Source organism: Gymnodraco acuticeps, unplaced genomic scaffold, assembly GCF_902827175.1.
Source record: "Gymnodraco acuticeps unplaced genomic scaffold, fGymAcu1.1, whole genome shotgun sequence".
NCBI lineage: Eukaryota > Metazoa > Chordata > Actinopteri > Perciformes > Bathydraconidae > Gymnodraco > Gymnodraco acuticeps.
Genome location: NW_022992170.1, coordinates 297,171 through 325,115, shown reverse-complemented (window position 1 = coordinate 325,115; position 27,945 = coordinate 297,171). Strand labels below are relative to the sequence as shown.

General features: G+C 41.4%; 1 protein-coding gene across 1 annotated transcript; it reads left to right on the top strand.

Annotated features, from left to right (window-relative positions):
• Nucleotides 1-335: 335 nt before the first annotated feature.
• LOC117538733 (ras-related protein Rab-3B-like) lies at nucleotides 336-8,411 on the top strand. The gene is made up of 4 exons (XM_034204637.1): nucleotides 336-990; nucleotides 2,661-2,779; nucleotides 2,864-2,988; nucleotides 4,914-8,411. Exons 1-4 carry the CDS (start codon nucleotides 901-903, stop codon nucleotides 5,096-5,098), a joined length of 519 nt encoding a protein of 172 aa, XP_034060528.1. The 5' UTR covers nucleotides 336-900; the 3' UTR covers nucleotides 5,099-8,411.
• Nucleotides 8,412-27,945: the final 19,534 nt, after the last annotated feature.

The window sequence follows — 27,945 nt, the reverse complement described above, 5'->3', positions numbered from 1 at the left end:
GAGACGAGAATATATCAGCAATCTCCAAGGTCGACGCATTTGGAGGAACGAAAGGCCTAACGTGCAAGAGGGGGATGTCGTCTTGCTACGGGACAACCAAGTTCAGAGGAACAGCTGGCCGGTCGGGCTAGTTACAAAGACCTTTCCCAGTGACGATGGGAAAGTTAGGAAGGTTGAGGTGAAGATTGTCAAGGACGGTACAACAAAGCTGTTTCTCAGACCTATCTCGGAGACAGTCCTTCTCTTACAAAAGGACACTAATAAGTCACTGTGAAGTGAGCTACTACAGTGCATCAAACCTAACACTCCTTTCTCAGTTTCTAGTTAGTGTTGACATCTTACAGATGCCAGGCGGGGAGTGTTCTGTCATTCTAATGACTGACATCTATCTCCTTGACTGCTATATCTTTAGTGGCCTCTAGGGACAGGCAAGTGCGTTCCTAGTAAAACGTCTGTGTTAGGCTTCTGTTCTGCCATTTTGTTTGAGAGCCGCATGGGGAACAGGTCCCTGACTCTATCTGTCTCCATCCGGTTATTTTCACCCTTGAGAAGGCATAATCTGTGAATACATTTGTTTAGGGAAACATTTTTGTATAATGTGCTACTTATATTTTTGCATCTCATGTAACATTTATCTAAATTCAGCATATGTAGTTAAGCCATGTTGCTGCATGAGTAGTAATTGCCCCTTATTGGATGTTGGAGTGCATTTGGTTTATTTTTGGGGAAAAGTACATTATATTTTGTTGTTGTTAGATACTTATACATGTCTTTGTTTGTATCATTTCAGTTTCACACCGCTCCTATTAAAATACCAAACGTCAGCTCCTGTCTCGGTCATTTTTGGGAGAGTGTTTAGCTCGCTGCATAGCCATGCATCTACACGCGTGGTGAGGGCAGATGACGCTCCATGATGGCTCCTACTCTGACAGTGCCTATGGAGGCTTTTGTCGTCTTGAGGTGCCTGGCTTTGGATGCGAGCTAGTACAGGTGCTACAGTTAGAGAGCAAAATTCTGGTCTGTAGCCGAGCCATTGTGCGCTCCTCACCAAAATGTCAGCCTATTTGCCCAGGTATTTGTTTCATGATATCTGGGTGGTAGACGTGAGGCAGCACAACTTGTGAATTAAACTGTGTTGTCTAAGCAGTAGAACTACAGTTTGCCAAAAAAGAACGTATCCACTGGCTCAAATGTGTCTTATTTGCTGGACTGCATGGGGAGACTGTTACCCATGGTAAGTGCGCGCTGCTGGCCTCCATCCATGTCCTGATAGGGCCAATATCTGGATCAGTCTCCTTAGCTTTCCGCAGTTCCTATGGACTCTAGCAGCAGAATAGGTCAGTAGTGTTGTTGGTCATAGTCAGGTAGATTTTTCCATAATTTACCAGTGCCAGTTCACCTCCTGCCCTGCTGTGGTGCCCTTGAGCAAGGCACCAGACAACCCCCCCCCCCCCACTCCCACTGCTCCTAGTACTAGACTCCTGGTATTAGGATGGGTTAAATGCAGAGAACACATTTCACTGTGTGTGCTGTACGCTCTGCATGTGTAACCATTAAAGAGGGTTTCATCCCTCCCAATATATTATTATTGTGTCTTGGATGTGGGGTAATATATAATGGTTACGTATCCTATATATATCCTTTTCGCAGACCATCACCATAGGCAACGTCCAGCTGCTGTGACTGCGGAGAGCCAGTCCTGCCTCCAGGCTATTTTGTATCTGCTTGTTGGCACTTACTTGTTTCTCTTACTATGGACCATGGGAGGTTCAATTATAGTCTGCCCTGGCTGGACTGTAGTGTCTTCAGGCTGTACAGCCTAGGCAGGTTAAAGAAAACCTGCAACTGCCCCCTTCTTGATAGTTATGGGAACGTTAACGGGATTGAAGCTGCGTAGGGGCACAGTCTTAGAGCATTGAGTTTCCACAAGGTATTGGGCTACCAGCAGTTTCAGTTTTTCAACAAAACCCTGGGTGGGGCTAAGCAATACTTCCCCTTTAATTTGTTCTTTTAAACTAGTGAGGCCTGGTACTATGTACTCCGGCCCTGGCTCCACTAAAACCGGTTGATCTACTCTCACTTCTCATGATAGTGGCTTGCTTTGTGACTGGAAAAATAGTACCTCTTTGCCAAACTGCCCCATGCGATTAGAACCGTACTCTGGGTTTGCTTTGGAATAGAACAGTTAGATGGCCTAGCAGGGCCTCCTCTGAAGCTATGTTTGCAACCAGGAAGTGTATGATCACTTGGTGATGTTTATCTGGACAGGGATCAACGATCACAGGTTTGTGTCCAGCCCAATACCAACCACAAATGTCACAACTGATGGCTGGAAAGGAGGCAGGACCTCTGGGAGAAAAGCTTGTAGTGACACAGAGACCATACATTTATCTGTGCACCACTTTCAAAAACAGCACACACTTCCACCACATTTATAAGCAGTAGGATGCAGATTTCCCGATAAGGAGTTTTAGGGTGAAGCACAGTTGGGTCAGTCATTTCTGGAGAGGCTGACAAAACTTAGCTAGCTGTTTACACCAAAACAGTTGAAAATAGTGCCCAACATCTTGGTGAGCAAAGACAAAATTGTGAATCATGTGAATGCAGCTTTAGAAGTAAATCTGATTGTGTCTGATCGGCTGTCTTTTTTTTGTTTTCAGGACACGGCAGGTCAGGAGCGTTACCGCACCATCACCACTGCCTACTACCGTGGCGCCATGGGCTTTATACTAATGTATGACATAACCAATGAGGAGTCCTTCAACGCCGTCCAGGACTGGTAAGTGATTGTCCTGGAAGCTTGTCTGCATGCTGTTTCTGTGTGTTTGATTATCAAAATAACTAATTTAAAATGTACTTACAGGGCGACCCAGATTAAGACGTACTCATGGGATAATGCCCAGGTGATCATGGTGGGTAACAAGTGTGACATGGACGAGGAGAGAATCATACCTGCAGAGAAGGGAAAACACCTTGCAGACCAGTTAGGTGAGATGTTGCCGCATGAGTGTTACTTAGTATCTTTATAGAGTGGTGCAGTGATGACATATTTTTGTTGGCCGACCCGGAAATAAAAATGCATGTTTTGTTCAGCAGAATAATCTCCACATGTCTACCCTACTTTTATAATTTTATAATCATATATATAATCGCCAGAAGCAAAATGCTAACGTTATGCTATAAACGAACTACAGCAGAGTACAGCAGGGTCGCACGACTTCAACGTCACACCAACTTAAGATTCAAAAATACGGATTCAAAACTGTACAAGTTGAAATGTTTGTTTTAACAGTTTGCAGTGCAGGTACTTGCTTTCAAGCAGAACAGGGGCAAACAAACTTAGCGGGAGTGTTTATGTGTTCGGCGTAATGACGTACAACGTCCTCGACAACTTCTGTAGTCCTATTCAGCCACTTGTTAACAACCATCGTTTTTCAGACACGTAAACTCTTCAAAAATTACAAGTGGGGTCACTGCTGATGTATTTAATGTCGTAGAACAAAACGTGATCCGTTTCTTAAATTTGTGTCGACCACAGACCTTATTTCCAGATATTTTCCAAAATCCTATGGAGAAATCCCATTGGCTCTGAGACGAGGGAACCCGTAATGGTGAAATGCTGACTCACTTCCGGGTTTTAGGACTCGTCAATGCACCACTCTATACAACAGTACTCAATGTTGGCTTCAAGAGGGAGTTTCATATTAACTTACCTTACTCAAGCTGTAAAGTGTTAGCATTCACTGGTACTAAGTTTTTGTTTTAAAATCTCCCTCAATGTTTCTCAACAGGGAAAAAAATAAACAGGATAATGTATCAAAAACAGGGTTTAGTTTGATAAAAAAAACATTTCAAATTAAGAACAGATTTGTATTAAACGTTGTAAATACAACATTTAATAAAAATCTGTTTTTAATTTGAAACGTTTTTTTATCGCTATTAATTCTAGAATATCCATCAGACTCGTTTTCAACGATCATATGCCCTATAATAAATAGGAAATTTAAAGTTTTGATTTGTGATAATATTAACTAACTACATTATAAGTGAGGAGTTGATTTCGGACACAAAGCAGCTTTTAATTTCTCATCAAATGTATGCTTTATTATTATTAAACGATATAATATTATTTTCCCAATTCATGATATTCTCCAATCTCAATCTGATCCCCCTTACATTGCCTAAAATTGCATATGTTGAAGACAAATCCATGTGTTGTAATAAAGAGCGGCTAAACTAGTGTGAACTGTAGTAGAAAATGCTTTCACTCTGGGGTGTGTGGTGATGAAAACCTTTATAATAACAATGTATTGCCTTTTGCCAAAGGGTTTTGTGAGCAGCAACAGATTACATTTCAAACATTTGGTATCCCAGGTTACAAATGGATATTTTAAAGTAGGAAGAAGAATCTGAATATAGCCAACACACTTTGAGATGCTCAGATAGATAAAACCACACCTCAAGTTTAGTAGAAAAACAGTCTTAAATGTGTAGGCCATTGCACAAGGAAAGGGGAGTTAGAGATTCTTAATTCTATACTATCCAGTATTAATCTCACATGCATGTCAGAAAAACTGTGACAAAATTGTCCAGTTCAACTGATTTTCCTGTACCAGTTTATTTTACATAAGCAGTTTAGCCCAGTTTTTCTTTTAAATATAAAATTATAAAGCCGTTTAGTTTTTTCTTTCATATGTTGTCAACGTCATGAAAACAAAAATGTATATTCCCTCTTTGGTTTTGCCCCATGTATCAGGTCACTGTTTATGAAACCCAAATCAGACAGTTTGTCAATTCCCACTGATTCGGATTCTGACAGTTTTTGAACTACTACTTGAAATATATATACATCAGCCTGCAAACAATTTGCATGAATTCACTCAAATGTTTCAACCTTCTGTTTCCTTTTGCAGGCTTTGAGTACTACGAGGCAAGCGCCAAGGAGAACATCAATGTGCAGCAGGTCTTCGAGCGCCTGGTGGACATCATCTGTGTAAAGATGTCAGAGCGCGTGGACGTAGAGATGCCGGCCGCTCCTGGCACCAAGACTACCAGACTGGCCGACAAGCCCGCCCAGTTACCTCAGAAGTGCTGCTGATCGTCCATCCGTTCATCCATACATCCCTCTGCTGTTGCCTTGTCTGCTTCCCCCCATAAGCTTTTGAAAAAAGAAAAATACTACTTAAATATTATACCATTCCTCAACTCACTCTCCCTGCTTCAATACATGTCTGTGAGCAATCAATAATCACTTTGACTCCTGGGATTTATATTACAAGTTTAATCCTGTTCTTGTCCCCAAGGTTGGTCAATTTTTGCAAGAGAAGGAGTGAGTGTAGCAGTGTGTTCCCAATAAAATTAAATGTGGCATTAGAAAAGTTTTAGAGCCAAGCTAGGTAACAGAAGATTTTGTGCAAATAGGAGAGTAAAAGCCTGCTCAGAAGATAACGAGTTAAAGTGTACGTTACATTTTTTTATTTAATTTGAGGGACAAGAAACGATTTCTCCACTATGGAATGGGTTGTAGTCTGACAGAGGAGGATACAATTAGGGAGATAATGTGACAAAAGGACCACAATTCCATAGAGATAATGAGTAGACTCATTTGAAAATATAATTAAATTACCTCCAGTTATCTGACATTGGTAAGTTCCAGTTGAAAGCACCAGTAATTCTGGTTTTGTACATTTTTGAGACATATACCTGTCTAGTGCACACACTGCCTCATAATTGGTTGAGTGAAGTGCTTCATTTTAGATTCATACAAAAAGTGCACTGGTGAGCAGAGCTGAAAGCAGGGTCCAAAGGTAAGCACAGCCTCTCCTCTCAAAGTGTAGCACAACAATAAACTCACCACCAAAACTGCTCATGTTCACAAGTTTACAGGTCATAGTCGTTCATCTGGGTGTCACCTATCCTAACATTACATAAGATTAGATAAGAAAAGAAGGAGCTTTATTAATCCCTGTGGGGAAATTCAGTAGTTTAACAACAACAGGGTAAGATTGGAAAACAGGACAGCACAGGTTCACACAGATTAATACAATTAAGGATAAAATCAAAGATACAAATAAAAAATGGTAAATAACTATAAAATAAGAAATGAATTAAATTGAACATATATACATATTTGGTCATGTGTACATATTATTTACATGTGTGTGTGTGAAAACAATATGTATTTTATGTGAGGCTACTTTAAAGATAGCTACTAATAGTGAGTCCACACAAATACAATATGCCCATAGCCTAACCAACTGTTTCTGGTCTTACTTTGCGCTATTTTTGGCTTGAAAGACAATTTAGGGCTACACCACCAATGCATATTTCCGGGTCGGCCTGCAGCCCAAATCATTAGAGGACTCGGTCAAATTCAAGACAAGTCTAATGGTGCCCTGTGGGCATAATTTATAGACATGTTTTACTTTTTGCTTTTAAAAAAAAGCAAAAAGTAAAACATGTCTATAAATTATGCCTTGACCAAATATTCTAGTCAGGAAGCCCAGAATTTTTTTTTCTCAAGGAGCTTCAAAATCTGCACATTATAAGACACAAACTACTTTCAGATCCTAATTACAGATAAGACCAACTCCCTAGAAACCTTTGTTAATAGTACATCAAAAGGTGTACCTCAAGGCTCTGTGCTTGGACCCCTCCTCTTCACCATTTACATGCTCCCACTTGGTCTCAGCTTTCATTCATACGCTGATGACACACAGCTCTATCTCTGCACCAAACCGTCCACTCAGCTCCCCCCTCAATCCCTTGTCAACTGCCTACAGGACATAAAAAACTGGATGTCATCAAACCTGCTCAAACTAAACAACAATAAAAACAGAGCTCATGATTGTGGCTCCCAAGGCGCAGCTCCGGAAGGTTGGAGACCTGCTCCTGACGGGTGCTCCATTTCTCCGTCCACTGAAGTCCGCAACCTGGGAGTCATCCTGGACACCACCCTCTCCTTCCAGGCGCACATAAAATCTGTCACTAAATCGGCTTTCTACCACCTCAAAAATATTTCCAGACTCCGGCCTTCACTCTCTGACTCTGTGGCAGAAACGCTAATACACGCTTTCATCACCTCCCGCCTCAACTATTGCAATGGAGTCCTGTCCGGGTTTCCCAGCAAAGCCCTGGAGAGGCTCCAATACGTCCAGAACTCTGCCGCCAGGCTTCTCACCTGCACCAAGCCCTGGCAACACATCACCCCCACCCTCCTCCATCTTCACTGGCTGCCGGTCAAGTCCTGGATTCAGTACAAAACACTCCTCCTCACTTACAAGTCTCTCCATTCACCCGCTGGTGACAGGGCGTTCAGTGTTGCGGCCCCCACCATCTGGAATGTACATCCTGCAGAGATCCGCAATGCTGCTTCCCTGGCCATCTTCAAGTCATCATTAAAAACTCACCGGTTCACCATGGCCATTGACCCCTAACCCATCACAGTCCCCCTGCTTCCACTCCTACTGCTATTTATTTTATTGTTTACGTTATGATTTGCCCCTTTTGTTTGTTTGTTTGTTCACTGTGTAAAGCGGCCTTGGGTCCCTTGAAACGCGCCATACAAATGTTATCTATTATTATTATTATCAAACAACTACACAGAGACACAAAATTACTTCATAGTTTTCTACTGTTTTCCAGAGGTAGCACACATAGCACAAATAGCACAAAAATACATTAACAACCCAGATGAGGTTGGGCACTGCAGCCAATAGCACAATACAGCACCATACTGAGTGTTTTATACACATGTGAGCAGGTACATGGTTCTTTTTTCCCCCATAGACAGAACTTTTTGCGTGTGAGAGAGCGGTGTGTATGTGATATTAGAGCCAACATCGTGGTGCATATGTTTATCATGGTAGTTATTGAGTGTTCATTTGTAAGGGTTTTTTGTGTTTGTGTACAGTATCTTTGATGGAAGTGTGACATTTTTAACATGTCATGTCAGCTGAGATACAGTACGTGTTTGTTCACAATGAATTCCATGACAAAAGGGAAGACAAGAAGACAAATATGTAAGCATTTATTATTAAATATTGAAGATTGGAAAAAAACAATAGCCTGCCAAATTGTTATATAGCTGCCACGTTTTGTGTGTAACTCCCATGTGTCTTCATATTGATATGAAAAAAAAAATTACTAATATTGACATTGTCTTCATATGATTCTTTTTTAAAGTGCATTTGTAAATGATAGATTTAGAAATTATAATGGTGTTGAGTATGAATACATTTTTTATGCTGTGTTTTTTCATGGACAAAATATATAGAAAGTTAATGTAAACTTGTTGTCTAACAATTCCCTTTTCCCGGGAGAAGCACAAAGTGATTGTACAAAATATTGTGAATGTTTGTATATTATAGATGCAATTTAGTCAAATAACAATCTTAATAATTTTAATGTAATTCTTTTTCCTGAGTGTCTGTGTTTTTTTTCAAATAGTTTCAACACTCTCTTCTATCTTTACTTGTGAATGTAACAAATACATTCCTTGACATTACACAACATTAAAACCATATACAGACCGACAGTGCTTGAAGAAAAAGCCACCAAAAATAAAATTATGAAAAATATATATGAAAATAAATAAAACATATTTCAAAGGTTTTACATTTACATTTTACATACATACATACTTTGAAAAGATGGAAGTATGAAACTTTTATAAGAAAAAAGTAAATGAACTGTGAGTTTTTTAGAATGAAGAAAATAGACGGAAATAAAATAGACAGAAATATATTATCTGACGTGAGGAGTAAAAATGTGCAATAAAAAATCAAATATGATGTTTGAACATATACAAAATAATAAAATATTATATAAACAATAGCAGTAATAATATATTAGGATATTTTCAGTTTATTAATGTTGTATTCATTATAAACTACTAGTGTTTTTCAGTCAAACTCAATCTCTCGTCATAGATTACACCAATCAGACAGCCCGTTTGTTTGTGATTGATTTGCTTTCAGCGAATCACAGGCTTTGTTTTGACTAACCGCTATCTAACCAATGCTAGGCGGCTGTACTGAAACTGTTACGTCCATAAACATTAAGCTGGCAGAAACAAAGGTGAGAGCCTCCTTATGTCAAAGTATATCAAACAAAACTTAGAGTTTCATGACTTAGAGTTTAGACGAAGCTAACTGGCTTGTTAATGGCTACACAACACGACTCGTAATGCAGCCACTGTGGCTAAACTAGCTGTTTAACAATCTACGTTAAGATGGTAATTCTCAATTACAGGATTACCCAAAACCAGTATCAGCTAACGAAGCCGGTAGCCGTTGTTGAGATCTCCATATTAGGTTGAATTGTCACGGCTGGAGGGCAAGGTACACAGGACCCAAATGCAGAATATCCAAATTCAAAATACTTTTATTGCAAAGCTAGCAACAAAGTAAAATAAAGCAAGGCAAAAACACAAAAATCCTTCTGAACAAAAAAAACCTTCCAACAACATCAATAATCTCACAAAGACAGACAGAAAAACCAGAACTTAAATGCACACAAACTAATCATTTTCAATCAAACTAATTCTCGGACGGACATCCCGGGGAAAAGCAGAAGCCGAGAAGGGGGACTCGGGCGGACGGCCCGGGGGGAAAGCAGAGGCCGAGAAGGGGGACTCGGGCGGACTGCCCGGGGGCAAAGCAGAGGCCGAGAAGGGGGACTCGGCGGACGGCCCGGGGGCAAAGCAGAGGCCAAAAAGGGGCGAAGGCCACAGCGGGCGAACTCAGGGGGGCCGGGCATGAGGGCGAAGGCAGCGGCTGGGGAACTCAGGGGGCCGAGCTCGAGGGCGAAGGCCACGGCACTCAGGGGGCCGGGCTCAAGGGCGAAGGCCGTGGCACTCAGGGGGCCGGGCTCGAGGGCGAAGGCCGCGGCAAGAAGGCGGCGATGGGACAGCTCCGGAGGACGGGCAGGAAGGCAGCGCTAGGACAGCTCCGGAGGACGGGCAGGAAGACGCCGTAGGCCGCGATGGGACCCGTCCATTGTCAGCTGGATCTCCAGAGCACTGGGATCGAGAGCAGGAGCTGGTGGAACCCCTGGCGGGTCAGGCGTAGACGGGACCCTGGACGGAACATGGGCTGGTGTCAGCGGGATAATCACCGGTGTTGCCGGGACAGGTGTTCCCGATGAAACAAGGGCTGGTGTCGGCAGCGTAGCAAGTGTCGGCGGGACCCCCAACTGGACAGGATATGGTGTTGGCAGGAAACCCGGCGGAGCACGTGTCGGCAGGACCCCCAACAGGACAGGATATGGTGTTGGCAGGAAACCCGGCGGAGCACGTGTCGGCGGGACCCCCAACAGGACAGGATATGGTGTTGGCAGGAAACCCGGCGGAGCAGGTATCGGCGGGACCCCCAACAGGACAGGATCTGGTGTTGGCAGGAAACCCGGCGGAGCAGGTGTCGGTGGGACCCCCAACAGAACAGGATCTGGTGTTGGCATGAAATCTGGCACAGCAGGTGTTGGAGGGAACCCCAACATGACAGGATCTGTTGTTGACAGGAAATCCGGCGGAGCAGGTGTCGACTGGACCCCCAACGAAACAGGTGTTGGCGGGACCCCCGGCAGGACCCCCGGCAGGACCCCCGGCAGGACCCCCGGCAGGACCCCTGGCGGGACAGGTGTCGGCGGGACCCCCAACAGGTCAGGGCACGGAGTTGGCAGGACTCCCAGCGGAACAGGACATGGGGTTGGCAGGACCCCCGGCAGAACAGTAGTCGGCGGGACCCCCAACAGGACAGGACACAGAGTTGGCAGGACCCTCAGCGGAACCCCCAACGAAACAGGACATGGAGTTGGCAGGACCCTCGGCAAGACAGGTGACGGCGGGACCCCCCAACGGAACAGGACATGGAGTTGGCAGGACCCCCGGCAGAACAGTAGTCAGCGGGTCTCCCAACGGCACAGGACATAGAGTAGAGACTCGAGTAGGGACTAGAGAAGGGACACGAGATGGGACTTGAGAGGGAACTCGAGAGGTGACTCGAGAGGAGACTCGAGAGGGAACTCGAGAGGAGACTAGAGAGGTGACTCGAGAGGGGACCTGAGAAAGAACTCGAGAGGGGACTCGAGAGGAGACTCGAGAGGGGACTCGAGAGGTGACTTGAAAGGGGACTCGAAAAGAGACTCGAGAGGGGACCTGAGAAGGAACTTGAGAGGGGACTCAAGAGGAGACTCGAGAGGAGACTTGAGAGGGAACTCGAGAGGAGACTCGAGAGGTGACTTGAGAGGGGACTTGAGAGGTGACTTGAAAGGGAACTCGAGAGGGGACTCGAGAGGAGATTTGAGAGGGAACTCGAGAGGAGACTTGAGAGGTGACTTGAGAGGGAACTCGAGAGGTGACTTGAGAGGGGACTCGAGAGGGGACTTGAGAGGTGACTTGAGAGGGGACTCGAGAGGGGACCTGAGAAGGAACTTGAGAGGAGACTCGAGAGGAGACTCGAGAGGGGACTTGAGTAGGGACTTGGAAAGGGACTCAAGAGGGGACTTGTGTCGGTCGGTACGCCAGCAGGACACGGGGGGTTGACGTCGGCCGTAGAGCCAACCGGAGATGGGGAGCTGGAGTCGGCTGGTACGCCGACAGGACACCAGGAGCTGGCGTCGGCCGGAGAGCCAACAGGTGACGAGGAGCCGGAGTCGGCCAGTACGCCGACAGGACACAGGGTGCTGGCGTCGGCCGAAGAGCCAGTACTGGAACTGAAACCGGAGTCGGGACCATGGCTGCTGGGGCCGGAACCAGGGCCTGAACCATGGCTGCTGGCAACCTGATCTCACCAGAATGCGTGACTCCACCACGACTCCTTAACACCGCATTGCGTGACAGAGTCACGCATTCTGCTACATTTACGTGTCAGCACCACGCAAAAAACCCCAATGTAAAGTGAATGAGGCTCTTTTGTCGTGGTGCACACACGCATTTCTACAACGTCCCGCAGTGAGCTTTTATTCTATAAAACGTTTTTAAAATCTACTATATAGCTTGTAGTAACTCACGGGAGGCTTCTTTTATTTTATTTGTATTCATAATCATTTTTATTTTTCGTCAGAATGTAAAAATTATATTAGTTACGAATTTTTGTTAGTGCATTGTGTGTAATACAACTGTGGTTTTTATTAAATTAGTTAGTTTTTAAGGAAGGCCAGAGCTTCAGCTGTGTCAAATAGATTGTTCCCTTTAGTTAACGTTATTTAAAAGATAATGATCATGTCCCCTTTATTGTATTACGAGCGATAACGGAGAATTTTACACCCGGAAGTAAGTATTCTCCTTACTGTCGATTGATTTTACAGTGATATCTGAACTACTCATCAACTCAAAAACACCAAATGATCCTTGTTAATTACACAACATTGATTGGTTTAAAATGTTCAAAATGCTTTTGTATTTGTCCCCTTCGATTCGGAGAAACGAATATTTTTTCGGAGTTTTTGGATGGCAGAAGACACTACACTACCCAGAATCCTCAGCTATCGTTTGGGACTACACCATGTGCTTAGCTTGACAAACCCCGTGATCAGTCCTCAAGCTCTGTGATTGGATGTTGGAGTGGCAGTGCGCGAAGTTTACACGGAGCGTCAAAAAGCACCTTGAAATGGAATGAAACCCATCGACGGCACACTATTCAAAACAGAAATCGAACGTGTCCTATCCCCCCCCCCCTCTTAGGTCGCAGGCTCCTCCAACAGTGCAACACAATAAAACAGATACACAGAAAAAATAGTGAAATAGTGCAATAAGAGTCTATATACAAGTTATTGGAATCTTTTTGATTCCAATCACTTGTTAGTTATTATTAGTTAAAGTTATTTAACCAGATAGAAGCATTGAGATACAATCTCATTTTCAATGCTGACCTGGCCAAGAAGGCAGCAACGTTACACATAACACATAACACACACATATAAAAGAGAACATAACTAAGAAAACAAAAGACAAAAAAGCAGTCACAACATTGTGAATATGATATATTAGATAAATAATTTCTATGTAGCAGCCAGATGAATGTTATGGATGTTGTTTCAAAGATCAGGTGTTTAATAGTCTTATGGCCTGTGGGATGAAGCTCTCCCTGAGTCTGGTGGTTTTAGTCTGGATGCTGCGGTACTGCCTGCCAGACGGCAGCAGACAGAACAGTTTGTGGCTGGGGTGATGGGGGTCTTTTATAATCCTGAGGGCTTTCTTTAAGGTTAACGTGGTGTTTTTACTCCACTACATTTATTTTAGTTACTTTACAGATTTGGATTAATGATGTGAAATATAAACAACCCTTAAATCAGACTTTAGTTACACCTGAGTAAAATTCAGGGAAGGTGATTGTCAAGTGCCAACAATCAGGAGAGATATTTGATAGTTGGTGCTTGAGAAGACTAAACATTTATCTGCAGATCCGTATAAAGCATATTCATTACTCGTTATTCTCTAATCGTTAATTAAAGACTGTATATAATTGATATTTTGCACATCCCTTTCAAGATTTCAAGATTTTCAAAGGTTTATTGACATATCATATACACAACTACGGTGTAGTTATGCAATGAATGCAAAACTTGGGTCACAGCAGGTTCCTCAACAGTGCATTACAAGACATCTATCAATATGTGTGTACCTCCATAAACTGTCATATTCTGCACATGTATTATTCTATCTACATACATCTTATAAGAGTATAATAAATATGTATAATATCGGTTAAAATAAGTGCTTCAACATAGTTAACATTGCAGGAAAGTTGATTGTCAAGTTCCAAAACAAATCATGCAATATATTAGACGTTAAGCACTTTGTCAGGCTTAATATGTATCTGTAGATAGATACCCCCAATGCTTTTTCTTATTTAAAAGAAGACCTTAGCCTAAAGTATTCTTTAATGTTTAAATAAAGCCTTATTAGTTTGTCTGTTTTGCACATCCTCCTATCAGGCACTAAACTGTTTTATTGTAGATATCACTTACAGTATCTTCTTGATATTTTCTATTCTATATTTATATCATTGACCTTCTACTTTCCCACTATTTTGTATGTACTCTTAATATTTAAATGTTTTCATCAAATATAACACATTCAAAAGTGCTTTACAAAAATGAAAGACATTAAGAAAAAGGCATTTTAAACAGTCATTAAAAAGCAACATAATCTACCTGCATTGCAATTACTCTAAACGTGTAATAACGTGCTTTAACCAGTAGGAGGTGCGGGTTAAAAAGCTGTCAAGTTTACAGTGTTAACAAAATAAAATATATTGCTGTTTCTGGTTTAGTTTACGACGGATATATTTTGTTATTGTTTTGATATTTGTAACACAAAAGCGATGGAAAAACCCCACAGCAACACAGAAAAGATGGTCTTAACATGACCCAGCGGTCTAGTAGTTAATAAAAAACAATAATATCAAAACAGATTATTACTACTAACTTTATTGTGAAATTAAAACAGAACGGTAAAAGAATAGTTTCTGGTCTATTCTGATGCCCGATCTCTGTAGATAAATAAAGAACTACGATAGATGTGTAATATTTAATGCAGCCAAACCATTTATTACAATGCATTCATGTGATGACTTTCAAAGAGTAAAGCAAGCACTGCTGAATAAAGTATGATTTTATCTTTTACGAAACGTGTTTTTTCATATGGAATGCAGTTGGAGGTCAACCAATCACAGAGCTTGAGGACTGATTACGGGGTTTGTCAAGCTAAGCACATGGTGTAGTCCCAAACGATAGCTGAGGATTCTGGGTAGTGTAGTGTCTTCTGCCATCCAAAAACTCCGAAAAAATATTCGTTTCTCCGAATCGAAGGGCAAAAATACAAAAGCATTGTACACAATTTAAACCAATCAATGTTGTGTAATTAACAAGGATAATCTGGTGTTTTTGAGTTGATGAGTAGTTCAGATATCACTGTAAAATCAATCGAGAGTAAGGAGAATACTTACTTCCGGGTGTACAATTCTCCGTTATCCAATGGGAATGGACGCTCGTAATACAATAAAGGGGACATGATCATTATCTTTTAAATTACGTTAACTAAAGGGAACAATCTATTTGACACAGCTGAAGCTCTGGCCTTCCTTAAAAACTAACTAATTTAATAAAAATCACAGTTGTATTACACACAATGCACTGTTTTTTGAGAACACAAATTCGTAACTAATGTAATTTTTACATTCTGACGAAAAATAAAAATTATTATGAATACAAATAAAATAAAAGAAGCCTCCCGTGAGTTATAAAGCTATAAAGTAGATTTTAAAAATGTTTTATAGAATAAAAGCTCACTGCGGGACGTTGTAGAAATGCGTGTGTGTGTGCACCACGACAAAAGAGCCTCATTCACTTTACATTGGGGTTTTTTGCGTGGTGCAGACACGTAAATGTAGCAGAATGCGTGACTCCACCACGCAATGCGGTGTTAAGGAGTCGTGGTGGAGTCACGCATTCTGGTGAGTTCAGGTTGGCTGCTGGGGCCGGGACCATTGCTGCTGGGGCCGGTACTGGAGCCGGAACCATGACTGCTGGGGCCTGTACTGGAGCCCAAAGCATGGCTTCTGGGGCTCGGCCTGTTAGCCTGGACTTGCGACTCCTTCTCTTAGGAGCCTTTTGGAGGCTAAGTGGACCTCCAAAAGCCAGACGAGTATCCGAGAACGGATCCTGGACAGGAGCAGGAAATGGGGAAGAAGCAGGGGCTGACTCCAGACAGAACACACCGAGACGTATGGTGTCAGGTTGGGAATTGGGAGGCCGGGGTGCACACAATCAGCAGTAACAGACTAGATGGGAGGGGGAACACAGAGACAGGAAACCAAAGACAGAACTAGACATGACAAAAACACAACACAGACAGATCGTGACATGAATAATTCAAACGAAAGTTAGTTATAATCAAATATAATCAATTATATTCTTCTATAACCCATAATGAAAATGCTTCATATTTTCTATATTTACAGTATAAACAAAACACAAGTGGTTTGTTAAGTTGAGTGTAAGGCCTATGGTTTATGGGTGTCACTGATAAGAGAGGAGACAGTTTCTTCTCTCTTCCCTCACAGCAGTACACAAGGAGGTGGGCTCCTGACTTTTTGGAGAAATACTAAGACCCCAAAAATGTGTTTATGCCATAACCGAGAATAATATTTTCCAGTCCTGCACACTAGAGGTCATGACCTTTTTACACAAACATAGGAAGGTGTGTCTTATGCCATAGCCATATAATGTGTATGGACAAGTCCAGTTTCCACAAATATGGGTATGGAGGAGGTATCTTCAGGTTTTTGTGTCCTGTTTCGAGCTTCCCCTGGAATGCTCTCTCCCTGAAGAGCTGGGTTTTGCCTCGGTAAGGTTCTCTCAAACTTGGTAAATATTGCTTACATTTCTGTTTATTGAATGCTGAGTGAATTGTTGGATGAACGTTTGAAACTGTTAGATCCCACTGACCATTTACGAGGAACTGCCTCTGAATGTTGTCATAGGTGTGAATGTTAGTCCCACCGATCCGTGAGGAGATTCCTTTGGATTATGTCGGAAGACTTTAATGTCTAAACTATGAATTAAGGTTTCAGATTAGAAAATGACTATATAACTAAAATGATATATGTTTTATATTATTGTCATGTTGTAACGAGAGAAGGTAAAAACCCTGTACAAGTGTTGACAATTTTTTTTCAAATAAACTGATCCCACCCTTTGGATTGGGGTAATTTAAAAGACATCTGTGCTCTCCTCTCCTGCTTGAAAGGTAAGAAATGCACACTGCCACACTCACACTTAGGTAGGGCCACACCTCATTACTGATATCAAAATCCTTCGGGATCGCTTAAACAGATTTAGCGGGTCGTCTGAATTGAAACAGCAGTTAATTGAACCTGGTTCTTCAGGAGATCTTGCTGACGTTGGTGGATCTGAGCCAAGCAGTAAACTTACATAGACTCAATACATTCTGTTAGGTCAATTAGTAGGTCAGAGTAATTTGCTGCTGGTATAAAGATTCAGCATTCTCACTTATACATTTACATTTGTTATGTCTCCCTCTTTATAGTGGTCCTTTATAGTGGTCCTTTAATCAGTTGTTTTGTTTTAACATTGTTTTAACATTTCTGTTACAAATTCCTAGGATTACTTTTTTCTAAATGTTCTGAGCATGTTTGTAGCAAAATATTTTCCTTCACTGAAATGAGGGCCACAGGAGTACATACTATTTAGTTAACCAGTAAGATTTGGTACAATAGGATAATATTGATAGTTCCAAAACATTCACAAATGTTAGAAAAATACACTGCCCGTTGAATTTTCTTTTTTGCACACTTTTTGTTGGATGGCCTTTATCTTTGAGTGTGGCATAATTTCGATAAGCTTCTGCAATGTCACAAAATGTATTTCTGTCCCGAGTTGCATTAATTTCCCGCAAAGATCTTGTATTTATGATTGGAGAGCCGCCCCGCTGCGCAAAGTCTTCTCTAGTTTAGTTTTAGTTTTCTTCGAGCCGTTTTGAACATTTGACAGATTTGTGCTTAATTCTCTCAAAAAGTTACTGAATGATACATTATTGTGTATAAAAGATGAAAACGAAAATGAGGTACTTTGTGTTAGTAGATTTGTGTTAAGAATGTGACTCTTACAGTTTTTCTCGATTGCTAACACACTAACATTTTACATAAAGCACAATTATTTTAACTGACACTCAAAGAGCAAAACATCGGCTCAAATCTCTAAAACTCTAAACACGTTTTCAGCTTTTCACACAATTTGCAAATCAACATGGCACTTTGTGCAAACCACTGCACACATTTCTCCACGTAAGACACAGGAATCTGACATAAAGTCACGTGTTAGCAGGTTTAAAACACTGATATTCAAAATGCCTCACCCATGGACCTATGATCAAGAAACACGTTCCACCTGACCAAACACCTGGTAGCATAATTGTTGTCTCATCAATCAGGATGTTAGCACTATAAAAGACCACAGGTGAGAACTTTCTTACAGCAACAATGGAAGCCAATATGGAAGCAAGAGGAAGAGGAAGAGGTGGGGTGAGAGTGAGAGGAGGAAGAATGAGAGGTAGAGGTAGAGCTTGAGGGAGAGAACGTGGACAAAGAAGTATACTCTTTAATGAAATGAAATGTTATCACATGGTTTGACGATGAGAGAGGCTGGACAGAGGGTTCAGCCTAATCTAAGCCGATTTACTGTTGTCTCTGTAATCCGGACACTTAGACTTGAAAACAGGTTAGTTACCAGTTTTTCTCCCTGCATAATCATGATATATCAGTGCTTATATCTGTTGTGTGAAACGTATTTACTTCATTACTGTAATTGAATTGTTAGCATGTTGCATACTATAACTGTACACAAATCCTGCACAATTTACTGTGGTAACACACACTGACCAACCACTATATCTTTGTTGTTTATCTGAAGGACTGAGAAACAAAGAGGCGCAGGTGGAAGGCTAAGGATGTTCAATGAGGCACAGGAAGCAGCAGCTACAAACTGGGTTTGGGAAAACAATGCCATCACACTTAGAGAGATCCGAAGCAGAGTAACTATGTGCTGAGATGCATGTTGCACAATGTTATTTTTGAATAAAATGTGATTTGTTTCAACAACTCATTTGTATTTCTTCATTTACTGTATTTCTGTAAACTCAAGCAATCTTTCTCTGCAGAAACCTCTATGTACAGAGTATGCCCATAAAAGATGAAAGTGCTTTAGATTATGCTCAGCAGTGTGTAGTTGGGTGGTCAAACCATATAGTATTATGAATGAAGTGTGTTATATTTGGTGCAAAAGTTTGCATTTGGAGAGTGTTTATGTAGTTTTGAGGGCAGTTATTCATTTAGCAGGAGAAATTAGGTGTTTTGCACTTTGGGTGTGTGGTTTTGTGAATTGTGTTTAGTGTTCTGAGAAACTGAGCAATTTAAAAAAAAAAATGTGTGTTAGCAATCGAGAAAAACTGTAATGGCAATATCAGCCGCGGGTGTCGGAAAGTCGGGTCATCTGCGATGGGTCATCTGTGACGTCTTCTGGAAAGAGTCACGAACTTCCTTCACGCTTCATAGAAATTAGATATTTAGGAGACAGCAAGTCTGTCTTCTCATAAATATCAACAACCTGAAATGCCCTGCCTCCTCCTATCACAAGAAGAGGCAGCTGCAAGGTCATACACAGTTCAGAGCCACACATGATATCAGTGCATTAAAACAACCCAAAGAGTGGAGAAAACAGTATTTCTCCAACATATCCCTCCTGTTTATACTACGGAATAACATAGAACTTGGAAAAATACAAATTATTATAAAACATAAAAAATTCATATACAAAAGTACCCAAACGGCTGAGGTAGGTAGATTATATAGGCACATGTTTTAATGTAATCCGAATGGATGCCATGGCCTAATTCTTTCTCTGTACATCGTCAGTTTCTATCACTCAGACCCGTTACTGTTTCCCTGCTAACGTCCACTCTTTAAATTCTACTGGGTTCTGTTGGTTTCTTCACTGGTTTGAGACGAGTGCCCTTATTGGAATCACCTCCCTTTGTAGCCAGACTTCACCACAGTAGAGGCAAGTTTCTGTCTTTAGGTTTAAACAGCTTCACAGTCAGATGTATCCAGGATGGTCTCTCCGCCACTCTAACTGCAGTCGGTGTAGACAGGAGTGCTTGGTAGGGACCCTCCCACTTGGGCGAGATTGCCAGCTCTTCCTCTTTATCGCTCTGGTGAACACTCACTATCCTGGTTTCACTGTCTGTGTTGTGTCAGGTACTTCCTGTGCAGAGGGGACAATAACATTTGTGATCTCTATTCTTCTCAAAATGTTTGCCATAAATTCTGCTGTGTTTTCACTTATACACTCTTACAAATGGTTTTAACTCAGGCAGATAATATGGTCTTCCATATAACATTTCAAAAGGTGATAGCCCTCTAGCACTAGGTAGAATGTGCATGCTTAGCATCACTGGTGCTAAGCATCTCATCCATGTTTTCCCTGTCCCGGCCATCATCTTCTTTAGTTTAGCTTTTACTGTACCATTATTTCTTTCTATCAACCCTGCTGATTGTGGATGATATGAACAATGTCGTTTTAATTGTATTCCAAATACAGCTGTCAAATCCTGAATTACTTTATTTATAAAGTGTGTGCCATTATCGCTATAGATCTTTTCCGGAATTCCAAAACGTGGGATTATGTGATTTGTCAATGCTTTAGCCACTGTCAATGCATCTGGATTCCTAGTTGGAAAAACTTCAATCCATTTTGAGTACATGTCAATGATTGTTAGACAATATTTCATTCCCTCATATTTATTTAGTTAAATAAAGTCCATGCAAATGTGCTGAAGCGGATACTGGCTCCGGTATTTTACCTCTCTTTGGTTTGAACTGCCCCCGAGGGTTATACTGTGCACACACAGAACATGCTAAACAATTTTTTTTTAGAGTAATTTGTAAAGCCATAGGCTGTGAATATCTTCTGTATTACTTCCACCATCCCCACTGTTGAGCCGTGGTCCAACCCATGGCTCAATATAGCTGCATATCGAAATAAGCTATTTGGTAATACAAATTTGCCTTCTGTACTTTCCCACAACCCCTCTTTATTCTGTGTACACAACTTCTTCTTCCAGTATATATTTTCTTTGTCAGGTGCATTCACTTGCATGTCTTTTAGTATGTCATGATCAATCTGTTCCATATTTTCAGAAATATATTGGTCATTGTCCTGTCACTGTCTTTGCGCTGCTTTCTTAGCCTCTTCATCTGCCTTCCGGTTCCCTGTGGAAATTGGGTCCGTCCCTGTAGTGTGTGCTGCTCACTTACAGACCGCCACTCTCTTAGGGAGTTGTACTGCATCCAAAAGTGATAAGATCAAATCTTTATGTGTAATAGGTTTGTTTGTGGATGTTACCATCCCCCTATTTTTCCATTGTTGTGCAAACACATGTACACATGAATAAGCATAGTTGCTGTCTGTATAAATGTTAACTGTCTTCCCTTTTCCCAGCTTGCATGCCTCTGTTAGTGCGATTAGTTCTGCTGCCTGTGCTGATAAGTGAGACGGCAATGCTGCGCCCTTGAGCAGTTTCGTCTGTGTCACTACAGCATAACCTGTTGCATTAGTTCCATCAAGATTCCTCTTACATGAACCGTCAACATACATTGTTATGTCTGCATCTGGGAAGGGAATGTCCGTCAGGTCTGTCCTTGGTAACACTCTGTTCTCAGTTTCTGCGATACAGTCATGAGGCTCCCCATCTATCTCTACTGGCAGTAGTGTAGCTGGATTTAAAGTAGTACATCTCTCGATAGTAAGATTTGGTTGTGATAACAACGTAGCCATGCATGCTAAATGTCTAGCTGGTGACATATAGGTTTGTTTATTTTGTAACAATAGTACGGACACTGCGTGAGTTACTTTTAGAGTCAAGGATCTAAAAAGCACTATTGTTGCAGATGCCTGTACTGCCATGGAGGCTGCTATTACTGCTTGTAAACAAATGGGCATGGCTCGAGCTATGGTGTCCAACTGTGAGGAGTAAAATGCCACTGGTCTATTTTTCCCCCCATGTAGTTGAGTGAGTACTGACTTCATAAATCCATTTTTACAATCTGCTGTCTGAACAAACGGTTTTGCATAATCTGGTTGTAACTGACCGCTACGTTATTTTAATATGCATGGTTAGGGGCGGGCGTAGGTATGGGTGTGACGCTGCGAACCCCGGAATCATAACTGATTTAAACTATTGCCAGGCAACGAGGTCTAGCCTGTGCTACGGACCTCTCAAACATACATGTAAGTTACTGAATTGCCACGAACATTGTGTTATATAATCGGTTTATATAGGTTTTAATTGAAACTGTGTGTGTTGTTCCTTGGCTCAACTGTTCATAGTGCCAAGTGATATATTAAGATAAGGACTGCCATGCCTGACGTCGCACATATTGCACCCTCGGTGAGCGGAGCGAGGTACGTTACAGGGACTGTATTACAAGTGTTTGTTTGATCCGTGAATATATATTTGTGATTTAATCAATGACTTGTACTTGTTCTATGTCTGTATATATTTTAGTTTTCACGATGATTGAAAGACCATTAAAGAAACTGCATCCGTCGAGACTCTGCTGTGATTATTGCCGAGGGCAGCTACACTGGTTAAATCTATTCCTATTACTTTTAAGGTATCAAATGGTTTCTCTACGTGAGCCAGCATTAATTCTACTGTACCTAATTCTAAAATCTCCACTTCCTCATCGGATGAGCTGATAGACACGTTATCTGAATTTGCTTCTGTGTCACCGTCAAGGTCTGAGTCATTTTGTCTTACAGATGTAGCACTCCAGATAGGACTCACATGGGTGTGTCCCAGTCAAAAGCCCAGCGGATGCCAGTGGCTGGGGGTGTTGCCAAATTGCTAGAGGGCGTTGCCCAATTTCCCCATTTGTTCATTTACAGCAGGGGTCCCCAAACTTTTTCCTATGAGGGCCACATAACTTTTCCCTTCTCTGATGGGGGCCGGGTCAGTTTGTAACAGAAAAAGTGTGACGATCGCATGGGTGTCTAAACGTAAACATTTATTGTTTTATAGAAAGCCACACATAACCAAATATTAATAACCCTTTCCGGGATCTTCACAGAAAAAAAGTCAGGAAATAAATAATAACACTATTAATGAAATAAATAATAACCAAATAACCCTCTCTGGGTTCTTCACAGAAAAAAGTCCATTGAAAATTACTGTAACTTTCTGTTGTGCCGTGCACAATCTTAACAGGTAAAAGTTTAGCTTAGTTGTCAGAGCAGAATCTCTCAAAATAAACGTGGATTTACGTTAAAAAAACTATTTTTTCGGGGTTCGGGTGTTTTGTTTGATTTTAAACAAACAAAGTCTTGGCTTTCAGAATATGAAACTTTTATTTCCAATTTATTTATTTCTCACTCGCAATCTGCTCTTCCGCAGCACCGCCGCATAATATGAGCGATACAAATAATAATAATGAGAAGCTATGTAATAAGAAATGAATAAAGCTAAAATGTAATTATCATATCATATATTATAATGTATGGTATTATTAAGTAATATCATACATTGATGCCACATTGAATGGATGAACACATTTATGCATCAATAATTACAACAGAGTATTTCTAAATACAAGTTGTAAAAATACTTATATGTATTTAATATTAATAACATAATGATTACTTTCAGATGATAATACTTTTCAGGGTTAGGTCCGGTCTGACAGCGCTTAGCTCTCTGCTGCAGGGAGGAAGAGAAGATCACTGCTCTAAACAAAGTCAAAAATCCTACATCCAAACGGAATAAATATAATTAATTATGATGAATACGTTAAGTCTTGTTCATTGTTTTTCACTTTTATTAAATGTTTGATATTTCCGGCACAGACCCTTTCATACCGGCAATGCGCGATAGAAGCAACAGAAAGTGCGACAGCTAAAAGAGCCTGTGACAGCATCCCAACAACTGTTGTGCAATGAAATATTGGGCTACTAGTCATCTCGAACCGTCAGTTTAAAAAAGAAGGTGCGATACCGTTCCGATAAATATCAATAATTTCGAACATCGTGGTGAAATTCCTTCGACTCATTTTGAAGTTTTGGGGGAAGCCGGAAGTGACGTCAATGCGGGAACGCTTCACTGTGCGGCGAGAGAGCCAAACACGGACAAAGTGTGTTGTCATGCGTAGAAATGGTGAATTACTGAGTTTAGGCACGTTAATAACGTTTTAATGAAGTTGACGACAGTATATTCATATTTGTCAGTGCTTTCATGTCAATTCGGCGAACATAAACATACATGATCGTGGTGAAGATGATGATTAAATTAGGATTACAAATCGGTAGTGAGAGCTGCTGAATTTCCTCCCGTAGGATGTGATATAAAAACAAATCGATTATTTTTGTAGTTGTAAACTCAAGTGGATGAAACTACATTTATTAGTGCTTTCATGTCAATTCGGCGAACATATGATACATTAAATGATCGTGAGGATGATGATTAAAAATCGTTTGTTTGAGCCGGTCTGCATTTCCTGATGAGAAAACAAACCGATAGTTACTTTTTGTAGTTGTAGTACACCAACATGGATTAAACGTGTGGTTTTTTTACCACGATGTTAGGGAAATTAATGGATAAAATGCACGGATTATTATTATTATTCCCACTCCGATCGGGACACCAGGTCCACCGTTTCCCCGCAGCGAGGCTCCCCCCGTTGACAGTTTACGTGGGCTGGGTGCAGTGGCAGACTGGCCATCGGGACGAATCCCGATGCGCCGGTACCGAAGTGGGCCGGTCGGATAAGTCACTAGCACATCCCCCATAGGTGGCGCGTGAGGCTCAGGTTTGGGAAGGCTAAATCACTTTTTTTACCTGACGCTGCCCGCCTCCAGCGTCTATAGAAAAGAGATCAACTCAGTGTGCGGAGTTTAAATCTCTCAAGTCATATTACAGGATAAAGGAAATACAGTTTAAACTGCCGTATGCAGAGAAGACGCCGACGTGTCGCACTTATCATTACATCATCAATCAGATCATCGATCATATAATATCATAATGTATCATATATTTCCTTATCTGAGTCAGCTTCTCCAGCCGTATCTGGCCGTGCAGCACTTACAGTGTCACATACTGTATGCAGAAGTATTATTTTAAGCAACACATTATGTTGACGAAACACTCGAGTCAAATGTAATAAAGTCAGATCCACTCGTGTCTTAGACGGGGCAGTGATATCATAAAACTGTTGTACGCTTTCAAACACTCGGTAGTTTATTTATTTTTTAACCAGTTGTTCTATATTCTCCTTGCAGGTGCAACTCTGTGGCTTGTATCCTGGATTATATGTTTAAGTCATCATGGATGGTTAAAGCTCATATTTGTCTAATATTAGTTTACTTTTCATTAATGAAGCATGACGCTGCGCTGTCAGTACACTTGTCCCTGTTTGTGATTGGTCAAATGTAGCTAACCCCGCCCCCGTGAACGCGCTCTCAGCTGGTAAGAGAAACCCTGGCTTGATTTACCGAGTTGATAACCAGCGTCGTAGGACCGCTTAGCGAGATCTCGTTTGTTAGTTTGTTGTTGTTAGTTTGTTTGTTACTCAAACATATCTAGGGTCTGTTGAACTGGCTTCGTAGTACAGGGCACAGGTGGCTAGCAGCGCTAATGTCAAAGACACAGACATTATACATTATATTTGTATTTTACCAGGATGCAGTGACACAAATATTTGGGAAGGCTTAGAGTAGTTATACACATACCACTCTCGTCTCATTAGTATGCATAGAAAGTGACAGGTCACACCTCTAAGCCCCGCCCCCTTCCGCCGGAAGTCCCGCCTCCATAAGCCCTGCCCACGTCCTGCCGGAAGTCCCGCCCCTCCAGCGGAAGTACCACCCTTCCATAAGCCCCGCCCCTTCCGCCGGAAGTCCCGCCCCCACTTCCGGTTTTTCGAAAATAAAATTAAAAAATATTTTAAAAATGATAAAAATTAAAATGCTGCCCCTACCGGTCGCCCCCACTTCCGGTTTTTCAAAATAAAATTAAAAAATATTTTTAAAATGGCAGTATTGACTGCAACTTACAAATACTTGCAAATAACATGAAATATACAACCATATATTTTAAAAGTAATGTCTCAGCTCTAAAGAGCAAGGTCCCGCCACCTAACCACTTCCTGTGCCCCTGTATACAGCAGTATTGACTGTAACTTACAAATACTTGCAAATAACAAGAAATATACAACCATATATTTTTAAAAGTACTGTCAATCTCACTAACTCTCTCTCTCTCGCTCTCTGCTATTCTCTGCCGTGAAAAGTTTGGTGAACAGTCAAGACAGGTGTGGGGACCATAAAACCCCCAGACATCCTCTGCGGGACAAATGGTGGGGCGATGGGGAGGGGACACACACACACACACCCACACACACACACACACACACACACACACACACACACACACACACACACCCCACCACTCACCCCTCATCCGTTAGGGTTAGATAAATAAGAGCCATTCGTCTTTCTCACTCTTCAATATTTTCTCAAGTCGAGAGAAATGGCCAAGAGACGTCTTGATATGGGTGTAATCTGCGAGACACCGCCACCTAGTCACTTCCTGTGCGCCTGTATACAGCAGTATTGACTGCAACTTACAAATACTTGCAAATAACATGAAATATACAACCATATATTTTAAAAGTAATGTCTCAGCTCTAAAGAGCAAGGTCCCGCCACCTAACCACTTCCTGTGCCCCTGTATACAGCAGTATTGACTGTAACTTACAAATACTTGCAAATACTTGCAAATAACAAGGAGAAAATAAAATGCTGCCCCCTACGGTTTTACAAAATAATAATTTTATAATGAATCACATATGCATAGGATCAATGTCCCTGCCACCTAGTCACTTCCTGTGCGCCTGTATACAGCAGTATTGACTGCAACTTACAAATACTTGCAAATAACATGAAATATACAACCATATATTTTAAAAGTAATGTCTCAGCTCTAAAGAGCAAGGTCCCGCCACCTAACCACTTCCTGTGCCCCTGTATACAGCAGTATTGACTGTAACTTACAAATACTTGCAAATAACAAGAAATATACAACCATATATTTTTAAAAGTACTGTCAATCTCACTAACTAACTCTCTCTCTCTCTCTGCTATTCTCTGCCGTGAAAAGTTTGGTGAAACAGTCTGAAGACAAGCTAGGACACGTCATAAAACCCCCCGACATCCTCTGCAGGCAAATGGTAGGGCGATGGGGAGGGGGGAACACACACACACACACATTTAAATTCAGAGGATGAAAAAGCAGAAAACATAACTTGTTTTGTAAAACGGTCAGCACGTCAGTTTCAAGAAAGACGTTTGCATACATAAAAAAGTGTATCTTACAGTTCCTTTTGTGAGAGAATTACACACAAATCTGCAGTGTCACTAAAAAGTTGTAACACAGGGACTGACATTCTGTATGGGGTTTCACACGGACACAAAGTCTACTTCATTATCTACTTTGTCAGCTTTTATACACAAAAGTGTATCTTTCAGTAACTTTCTCAGAGAATTTAAGCATAAATCTGTCAAAGATTCTTAACGAAATCTACTTCATTATCTACTTTTCAGCTTTTATACACAAAAGTGTATCCTTCAGTAACTTTCTCAGAGAATTTAAGCACGTCAGTTTCAAGAAAGACGACAATAATTAGTAGTTAGACATTTAAAAGAGAAATGTTCTCTGTCGTTCTTAATGCAAAAACAAATCATCTCTACTCCCTTTGGGTGAAGTCCAGGAATGTTCTCGGGGGGAGTGGACACTTGCTGTTACATGGCATAAAGCTTCTGCAGAGTGCCAATAAATGTATAGTTTCCCTAAAGCTCCATACATTTACACATATTGACTAATGACTCAGCACATGAGGGGTAAATACAAAACAAATCTAAATATCACCAATTATTCCAGAATGTGACTAGAATAGAGTCTAGAGAATGGACCCAGGCTTTGTCTTCAGCCATCAACTAAATAGGGGCGTGCTTCTTTTTTTTTTAATCACCAGTATGTTACTCACCATTGAAGACAGTGTTGAGGGGGCAAGCAAAGTGTACTCAGCGGCAGATTGCATGGAAGCAGAAAGGCCTGGCTCAGACACCATGTCTCCAAAGGTTGACGGGGAACTTCCAACCAGTTCCATCACCTGTTTAGCTTGAGGGAATTTAAACACCATTAAAAATATGGATTACAGAAAAACAATATATGTAGTAAATCGGGTAATCATTAATAAGGGGAAAATGTGCAAGTCTAACCTGAGTCTGGCATGAGCACTTGATCAATAAGGTGGATGACAATGTCCTTCTTGAGCACCATCTTGATGCCATTGACTGTTAAACTCTCGCCATCAC